Raw genomic sequence first — 9,772 nt, 5'->3', positions numbered from 1 at the left:
CGCCAGTTAGAGACGGGGTGGAGCTGCAGCAGAGGCTGTCTTTAGGGACTGGTGCTAGTGACGCTGACAAGGTGCAGCCGAAATCAGCTTTACAATAATTATTTCGGCAGGGGCTCTATACGAGGTGTTTCACGGGTGTTTCACCGAAGACTTTACACAATTTTTACAAATAGACTTTTTGAGTTAAAAGAGCGCTAAAAGAGAAGTGTAGTACTTCAGAATACAGCTAAGACGTGCTAACTAGCAGGCTGGTCAACTAATATTCAAAAGTTAACTTCTCAACTATTACCGTTAGGCTCCGTAGTTATCGAGAGGCGTATAGCCTACCGTAAGTAATATCCATATCAGTTTTTAAAATTCCAAAAACCCGGTTACCCTCGGCGCTGTGGCCTAACAAATTTTGGCTATTTTGACGAGCTGCATGCATTGGAGAGGTTGCTTTGCCTGCAAGCTTCTCGATAGCGCATGTATTTTTGCGCGATGTAGCCAGAATTTGTTGGGCCACAGCGCCGAGGGTAACCGCGCTTTCAAAATTCTAAAAAACTGATATGGATTTTACTTAGCGTTGGCTACACGCATATCAATAATTAAGAAACCTAAGGTTAATAGTTAAAAAGTTAACTGTTAAATATTAGTTAAACAGCCTGTTACACGTCTTAGCTGTATTCTGATGTACTACACCACTGACAATGCTATACCGGAAAAGAAGCGCTCTTCTAACCCAGAAAGCCTATTTTTTTAAAAAAATAATTTAATCCCCGACTGCTACCCAGAAGGCCAGTTCTCTAAAAAAAAAAAAAAATTGAGCGTAGCTTAGTAACTTCGTTTTCTCTCAGTTCTTGGCCTATCAGGAAACACAACTCTGGCGACGCTACGAAGTGGCACATCCCACCTTCTCAAGTTGCGCAGCAATATTTGCCGCTGGTCGCAAATACTGGGCAGACAGAAAGGAAATGCTGCTCATCACCTGCAACGGCAAAATCCGTGCCCAGAGGTGACGGGGCACGGTAGATCATAACCAATCACTCTGCCCCGTGGGCGTGTAGACTGGTCTGTGGAAACTCGGCCAGCCACGCTGATGTGTAGGCAGCTTCTGGCGGTGCAATGCGTAGGCGTTATTGCAAGCTTGATGCGCCTCTGATAGCGGCCTCTGATCGCTTCCGGTCTCGTTCCCGTGCAGCGTAGGCTGCCTCCGAGCAGATACGGAGGTGCATAGAGGCAAACATGCCACCTACGCAAACAAATTGGTCTCGTGTGCCAGATGGTAAGCAGCCCCATTGTGCTGATAGGTACACAGGAACGAGGTGCTACCGATACTTGCAGCGCGCTCTCGCAATAGCCACTGACTTCGTAGCCGATATTACCTGCACACGCGGCGCTATCCGGCCAGCGGCAATGAGGCGTAAGCGTGCCTACTTTTTTTTTTCAGGTAAGAGATTACATGTTCGAACAGCTCTGGTCTCTCTTATCGCCATACCGTCATAATACTTTTTTTTTTTAGTGTTAGCTGCGTTTCATACGTACTAACGCGCTCAATATGACTTGCAATGCGTGAGGGGTGAACTAGATGAGGATGCCGCTTTATAATAAAAGTAATATGCCCTTATACAGAGAACGCAGATCGCAAAAACGTTCAGTGTACACTGTTCTTTGCTTCAATAGCTAAGTCCATTAACTTCCAGCAGCGCTGGGTTGGCACTGCTTCAATAACTCATTTCATACCACAGCTTCTGTGTTGCAGCTCACTGAGCGCTGCAGTATGTGTCGTACTTCACGTTGTATCTGCATTTTATACATTACCAATGTGGGGTAGATATGCGTCCTCTTCATAAACTTGCAGTATGCAAGAAGTGTATACTGCATCAGGCGAAGAGGTAAAATCAAGGCACGGTTGGAAAAAAGGTCAGAACAGTCTTTATTTCTCAGCTGATATACTTTTTGTACAAATGAGCAGCACAAGCTTCGCACGAAGTTCTTGTATTCTCATCAGTCGAAGCTTCGATGAAGAGAAAGAACAGACAAGCTTAGTACATCACCATCATTGTCCATGAACACTTCTACTGAATATTGTAACAGGTGATTTTATGCACTTTATTGATGACTATGCAATGACTTGTAGCACTCGAGACAGAGGGATGAACTGTCACTTTAGCGTGGGACGTGACCCTGCCAATGCACGGGCACGTGCTGCCACAGATGGCTATCGCACTCTTTGTAATCTATACTCAACAGTTCTCATTCTCGTATCAGTGGTTCCTTTGTTGAATTAGGTACCTCTTAACATAGTGCTTTGCGTATACAAACACCACAAGATGGCATTGGTCGGCATTTTTTTCCAATAGAGTGACACTAAAATCAACTTTAAATTTGTGCCAAAGGTAATAAACAGGAGAAAGCTAAGAACCTAGCAACAATGCAGCCTTCATGGAACCATCAACATAGTAGCCGAGGACGTAGATAGGACGTACGACAAATCATGACAGAGCAGAAGCTGCAATCAATGGCACTTTTATAAATAATCTGTAACAACGCTTCGTCGGAGCATAGCAACAACGAGCGGGTAGAAGCTCGGGCACAGATTGTGTGTGCCTGTTTCACTAACTATCCGCCTAAAATTATGAGCCGAGAACGAATACCACGTAAAGCGTGCTTTGCCACAGCATGAAATAAGTCAGGTGAAGCACACTTTACAGGTATCAGAGAGAGCCTTTGCGATCACTGAGAGCGGGAGATTCTAGATGCGTGGTGCTTTCATCAGAGCGACACTTTACCATCTGCACCTGTGAACATGACCTTTCGCTTGAACATAAAGATGACTAAATGCCTTGCCGAGCACTCGCGGACACGCGTTTGCTAGCTGTCTCGTGCTCTAGGGTTACACTGTAGAACATCTATGAACATATATTCCGAAATCGCGCCGACTGTTCTGGCTTTGCATACTGAGAGTTTTGTCTTTCTTTGGTCACAAGACCTGCCACTCGCGATTATTACGCCAGCATCAATGTACCAACGCCTCAAATGATGGGGTATTTAAGTGCGTCTACTTATCTTATTTGGTACAGTTTCTAATGCATGAGTCAACGCTAAGAACACGCTAAACGGAGGTGGTCCACGTGCCTGGTTGCTTTTTTTGCGTTTTCTTGGAAAGAAATCCTCCCTTTCTCACACCGTACTTACGTTATGTATTATTATTATACTTTAACTCTTTTTATCGACAAAAATTAACAGGCTTGGGTTATGGCGCTTTTTTTTTCCTGCGCGAACACGGACACCGGTGAAAGAGCGGCTTTTTGCAATCAAACTTCAACACAGTGTCTAGCTCCAATAATCGAAGTGGTCAAGAGGGGTATTTAAAATTCGCGCTATGAATTCTAGGAGAGAGTTTTCCCAGCTTTCATGCTTAATTCAACCCCTCTATTCTTCTCTTCTTATCGACCTATCTGAGGCACTCGTTGTCCAAGCGCGCGGTACAGGGGTCGCCTTCGCGGTCAGCGCGGGCTCACAAAGGGCTTCTCTCTCGTTCTAAAAAAAAAAACAAATAAAGAGGTCGAAGAACAGCAAACACGAGCATACAACAACCAGAGTCAAAGCCGTAGCAAAAAAGCAACGTTCTGAGAAGAGAAACTATGGAGAGTTTTTTTTTCCTCTGCCGAGACGCCACCTATGATGGCTTCGGTGAGTAATGCGTGGCAGACTGCCACCGCGCTACGCATGCGCGTTTCTCCACGGCACACGGAGAGCGCGCCGCGGGAGGAACCGCGCGCGATCGATATAGTTTCTTTTTTTTTTTTTTTTATCTCAGGAAAGCTCGCGAATTTTGCACAAAATGGCCGCCGAGTCGCCACGGCGTCCCATCTCTGCCGTGGAGGTTCCTTGCAGCGCAATAGAGCGTCCGTCCCGATAGGAATAAGCGAAACCAGTGAAAGCATTTCACCGTGTTTTCTTATTTTCTCTTTTTTAAACAGTTCTATGTACACCTATGGAAATAAAATCCGTAGAAAAGCTATAATTAGCTTGGTTCATCGCTGGCATCGTGTAATCCCTCCTTCTGGTTCCGCACCGGAGCTACGTAGTAAAATAGGATGTTTCAGAGTCAAAAATGAAAACTGCGGACACGAAATGGACGTCTTCCTTCGGCTGTCATTTATCGCACCAAACTGAAATAGCAGAGAAAAATTGAATTTAACGCTATTTGTGTTATTATATTTCCGTCATTGTTTTGTTCGGCGTATGCTTCCAATAGCTAAGAAATGAGCAAGAAAAAAAAAGTAAATTAAATTTACTAAGATGCGATGCGCGTCTTGTTAGAGAAACAGATCCGATAAAATAAGCAATATTTTAGGTGTCTGTTACTTTGCCATCACCCGAGTGTTCTCCACAAAGCGTGCAAGTGTGTCATATTGAGTTGCCTTAAAACCCACAAAATGTACAGCAGCTCGCATTCTCTCAAAGGTTATGTATGGCCTAAGATGTCACCTGAGTCATAGTCTTAAACTCTTGCTTCTATATTTACGATCGGCTAAGTTATTGTAACGTTGGCACAGCGCGTTCTTTTTTATTTATTTGAGGCTTTCTTTGAGGCTCTGCAGCTTGGTCTCACAACACTTCCCATCTGCTTTTTGTTTTGATTGCACAAACCTCTGCGTGATAACACAGATTAAACGAAGAGAAAGAACCAAGAGTGGCAACTCTAGCAATAGGGCGTTGAGATTCAAGGTGAGTTGCTGTTCTGTTTTTCTTGAACAACATTTGTACTGTTTAATCTTTTTTTTTTTTTTAGCGGTTAGTGGGGTTCATAACGCATGAACTCTTGCGCAACCAATGAGGGGCGAGGAAAAATATAAAGCGGACAGGGCACCTAAAATGCTGATTAATAAAAGCACATGCACTGAACATAAAACACGATTCTTACTCTAAGAAAAATAGAGTAAAGAAATTGAACAATCTCTCTCCTTCTTTCAGTCTCTCTCTCTCTGTATATATATATATATGTATATATTAGGTGCGCTCTCGAATGTTGTGAGCACTTTGTGAGGTGTGGTTAGCATAAGTAGCAGAGACTACGGGCAAAAAGGAATATTCCTCTCACCTCTCATCTTGTGTTCTTTTTCCTCGTGCCGTGTACAACACACAAGAAGTATAATACGAAGAAACCAATAGAATAAGACGAAAACCATTGCAGCATTGTCCCGCAACAACAAGTCAGCCGTAACGATGGTTGCAGGGGGATGGAGAGTACCGGGATGTTCGGCGGAGAAGAAAGCTGGCGCGGAGGCAATATGTCCTTTCCGTCTTCTCCGGGTCGTCCGTAGCAACACGCTGGCATAGACCGGAGAAGCAAAAATATCGCAGTCTCATTCGCACGGCGGTCAACCGCTAGAGCGACCTTGAACACACGAAGCATCGCTTTGTTTTGGCCTTCCTCTAGTCTGATGTCACACACAGGGCAAGAAACGCCGTCGAAGCTAGTGTCACTGTCGAAGCTGTCTTCTAGGATGCTTTTCAATTCACTACCTTCCTCATTTCCTGTGTTTTTTTTTTTTTGGCAGTTATGGCGGACACCTTTGCCGACGCCATTTTGGGTCCGCGAACGACCGCCGTACAGCGTACCATGCCCACCGGTGTACCACAAGAAGCGCCACACTGCACCTCTCTTTGAAGAACTGAACGCAACGATCAGTGGTAACATGAATTGCACACAGACCCTTCTCTAAAACGGATACGCAGCAAAGTATTGGAGGAGTGAGACAGGCGGAGGATGCAGAGTGTTCTTGCTCCATTGAAGTGACCTAAGAGCCGTTTTCTTCTTTATTTTTTTGGCATTTTGTCTCGGCTTTGGCTCACAAGCAAAGCAAACACAACATTCGCGTTTGCAGGCCTCTCACTTTTAACGCTGAAAAGCGGTCAGGGTTGCAGACAGAATGGCGACGGAAAAAGCAACAGCATCAGAGATAGCGAGCCGTTGATCAGCGTACGCCGAAGAGCGAAGGGCATTAGCGTCTTGACGCTGAGTACACCGGGAGCACAGTGCCGAGGTGACGGCTTGGACAGAAGGACGGGTGCTGGACCCTCACGCTGCTGCTTCCCATAATGCGGCTCGCGGGGGCCCACGTTTGGCGAACTCTTGGTGCTAGAGCGGCGCCCCGGTCTCCACGGGGCGGAGGGCGGTCTTCAACAGACGCGCGCTGTGGCCGCGGCCGGTTGAGGCGCACACGCTTTGAGCTCGGTGAAGACCTCAGTGAAGAAGCCCGGCTCGCTGTTGATGCGCAGCATGTTGGAGCTCAGGGTGTCAATGATGAGCAGGCAGCGGTCCCAGAACTTGTCCCGGTTCTCGTCCACCAGGAAGGGCTTGAGCGGGTACGATATCTCGTTGCCCATGTACGCATAAGACAGGTACAGGCACGTCAAGACCACGGCCTGCAGCTCGCGCTCGCTGGACACTTCCTCGTCGACGAGCTCGCGCACCAGCATGTACAGGAAGACCACGTTCGCAGGGTTGATGAAGGCGATGTCCTGCCAGCCCTGCAAGAGCAGAGACCTGTCCACTGTGCGCAACCAAAGGACCGCGTCGCCCGGCTGGAAGTCTCGCAGCCGCTTGCAGCGCTGCCCGAGGAACTCGCCCAGACAGCGTAGGAGCTCGGATGTCGAAGCCTGGATGACCGTCTTGCGCTGCGGACTCCCGCCGGCCGTTTGCTGGAGCGAACCGGCTGGCTTAGGCGGGGCCGGTCTCACCACGGCTGGCTTTGGCGGCAGAGGAGGCGGGGCGGGCTTGGCTCCCGTTGGCGGCCGGTCGACGAGAGCGCGTCCCGAGCCCACGATGTCTAGGCCTAGGTTGTAGCAGGAGAGCGACTTGTGCACATTCTTGTTTGGGTCGACGGGTTCGAGCGGCTGGCGCTGCGCGGCCGCGGACTTGCTTTTCTCGGCCTTCTTCTTGGTTGAGACGTTGAAGTGCTTCCAGCTGAGCGCGTTGATGAAGAGCGTGTGCTTCTTGAGGTTGTTGCTGTTGTGGTGGTTCTGATTGTTGTTGTTGTTATTGTTGTTGTTGTTGTGGTGGTGGCCATGGTGGTTGCCGTGGTGGTAGTGGTGGTGATTGTGGCCTCCTCCGGCCAGCGGCGGCTGGGTCTGCGCCGGCTGCGCCGCCATCCTGTCCTGGTGGTGGCCCATCTTGGCGGAATGCTGGCTGTTCTTGGCGTTGTTGAGCTGCTCGTAGCTGTACAGGTTGTACTCGCTGTAGCTCTGAGGCTTTCGGTCACGTGGGGAGAAACTGAGCACGGTCCCCATGGCAGAGGAGGGCTGCCGCGGCTGCTGGTTCTTCTTTCACGGGGCTTCTCTCGCGGCGACAGGGGACTTGACGACTGCGAGCTCCCTCAGCTAGCGCGGTAGCGGCGGAGGCAGCCGTCGTCCAACATGTCGCCCGCGCGCTCTCTGGGGCCGATCGAAGCTGGGCCGATTCGCACGAGCTGCGTTGCCCCGGCGACGGCACCACTGCGCATGCGCGCTCCTCGGGACCCTTTTTTTGCTGCCGGCGGTCGCTGTGCGAAGCCATGGCGTCACCCTCGGCGCTGTATCGCAACGCCGCTGTGCCGGGGTCCCTCCTCGCGAAGACGCCGGATCGATAGGCGCGACGTTCGGCGAGGGAAATGAGGAAGGGTAGACGGGCGATTCCCGCCGGCTGCTGTTGCTCCCGTGACTGGCTCCGTTGCGAAGGGGATTGGGAGGAAGATGCGGAGCTTTTTTCCCACCTCCTTTCCCTTTTAAGGAAAAACAGGAGCCGCTGCTGCACGCTCACGAGTAAGTGGGCCACGCGTCGTTCTAAGCGCGGAACCTGATGGGCCGAAACGGGTGCTACGCATTCGCTGAGTGAAAAGAAGCCTTATGGATCGTTGAGCCATCCGCGCCTCTTTATTACTCTTTCGCTTTCGGTACGACAGATTAAAAAAAAAGAAGCAGTGCCTGTTTACTGTTTGTTTTTCTTGCTTTATTTCGTTCCTATTTATGCTGACATAGGCTCATTCTAATTCGCTTAATAGTAATACCGAGTCTAATAATTAGGCATAGACTGCGCAACAAAAATAGGAGACCTGCAATGGTTCTTTTTTTTTTTAAAACACAAGCGGAAAAACAAGGCATGTTTGCAGCCGTAGATAGCGAGCGGAAGCTATCAGCGAAGTTTAGGCTGGCGTAATATAAAAGAATGGCCTGACAGTAGGCACCGCGCCCCAAATGTAGAAGGTAGTCGCCGTTGCACTAACGACGATACACGTGCACAGTGTCATCTACCTAATAGAGAAACGAGCCTAAAACGTATTACCGTTCAGCGGGCTCAGCGGCTCCAACTTACCTCTGTATCGTGCTTTGCGACTGAAAAATAAAGAGAAAAAAATTATGTGGCGGACACTCTGCATTTCATGCGCGGTTCATCCTGGAGAGTAAAATTAATCTTAGAGAGGTAATAAACGAGCGTTCTTCCGACATATATGGCGCCCTGATCGGCGCACGAGAAAAACTAAGCACACGCAACTGGGTTGGGTACAGAAGCGGCTCAGGGTTGCTGTGCTGCACATTAAAAAATAAAAGTCACAGAAAAGAAAGATGATGTGGAGGATGCGTTAGCCCGGCGGGGAAAGAGAGGAGTAGTTACGCTGAGAGAAAGAGAGATAAAGAGCAAAATAAAAGTAATGCCCGGAGATTTTCCGCAGCCGACGAGCTTGGGTAATGTGCTAGAAGCTAAGCTATTTTCACGGCGCTCTTTCCACAAAGTTTGCAGATTGCTATTCCCGAGAGTCGTGAACTAGGCGCCGCCCGAGTTAAATAGCTTGTGACCCGGGAAACATTAATTAAACTGTTTTTTTAATAACATACCACTCCTCCCGCCAGCGCTCTTCAGTTTTGGTCACGCCAAGCAAAAATCTTGACCGTCCAAAATTTGACCGAGTATATTAACACCTTTAGAGATGCTCGAGCATTAAATATTGTCGCGAAATTACGTTTTTGACTAATCTTATAGTCTTGTTGGTTTTTTGTCATGCAGTATTCAGAGCTCGAGACGGCCCGTCCTGCATAAAAGACGACACTCGCTTTTGTTAATAAATAAAACTACTCATTTATTCATATCAAAGTCGCGCTCCAACTTGCAGCTCCCGGATAATGCAAGAGCGTGGTGAAGGGGCTTTTCATAAATGAAGTGTCTGTGGTTGCTTGAGTCGTTGTTGATCGCGCTTGTTCCGGGTGTTCATCCTCCTACAGTCTTGTTTTGCTTGCACTTGCTTTCGAGCTTTTACAGGCACCACAGTAACGCTCAGTTTAATCCTGCACGGCTCTCTACAATTTAAACTCCACGTGCAAAGCTTTTGTTTTGTGTGGTTGACAGTTTGTGAAGCTACGCTGGCCGCGAAATTTTGTTTATTGTGGTGCAGGTAGGGTGATGTTTTACTTTATTTACTGGCTAATATCTAAAACAAAGCGTTTTTTTTTTTCATTGTCTGGAAGCACACCGACTACCATGCTTCTGCAGAGCTCTGGTGTATAGCGAACGGGTGCTGAGTTCAATCTCGCTGGTGTGTTGAAACTTTCCCGCCAGAATGATTTGAAGGACGTTTTCTGCCGCCTCATATATTCACCACCCTGTTTGGTCTGCGCGGTGCAGTGGTATCCCCAAGGAGGCATGGATCTTTATTAATTTTTTTCTCAGTTCACCGAAATGCAGTAAAATAAAGTTTAAACAGAGCAAGGCTCTAAATAGCATGCGCTGAAGTCCCCCCTTATTTCTTGT

The 9,772-nt window shown here is 48.2% G+C and overlaps 1 protein-coding gene across 1 annotated transcript; it reads right to left on the bottom strand.

Annotated features, from left to right (window-relative positions):
• Window positions 1–1,891: 1,891 nt before the first annotated feature.
• Window positions 1,892–7,586, bottom strand: Cdk5alpha (Cdk5 activator-like protein). Its single transcript, XM_089544657.1, has one exon. The coding sequence runs from the start codon at window positions 7,279–7,281 to the stop codon at window positions 6,172–6,174; it is 1,110 nt and encodes a 369-aa protein (XP_089400783.1). The 5' UTR covers window positions 7,282–7,586; the 3' UTR covers window positions 1,892–6,171.
• Window positions 7,587–9,772: the final 2,186 nt, after the last annotated feature.

Source organism: Amblyomma mixtum, chromosome 5 (assembly GCF_055824585.1).
Source record: "Amblyomma mixtum isolate Tamu chromosome 5, ASM5582458v1, whole genome shotgun sequence".
NCBI classification, from domain to species: Eukaryota; Metazoa; Arthropoda; class Arachnida; order Ixodida; family Ixodidae; genus Amblyomma; species Amblyomma mixtum.
The sequence above is the reverse complement of the archived record's forward strand: the minus strand, read 5'-3'. Positions and strand labels throughout refer to the sequence as shown.

Excerpts from the sequence above, each read along its gene's own strand:
- Cdk5alpha (XM_089544657.1), bottom strand. The coding sequence starts at position 7,281 with ATGGGGACCGTGCTCAGTTTCTCCCCACGTGACCGAAAGCCTCAGAGC.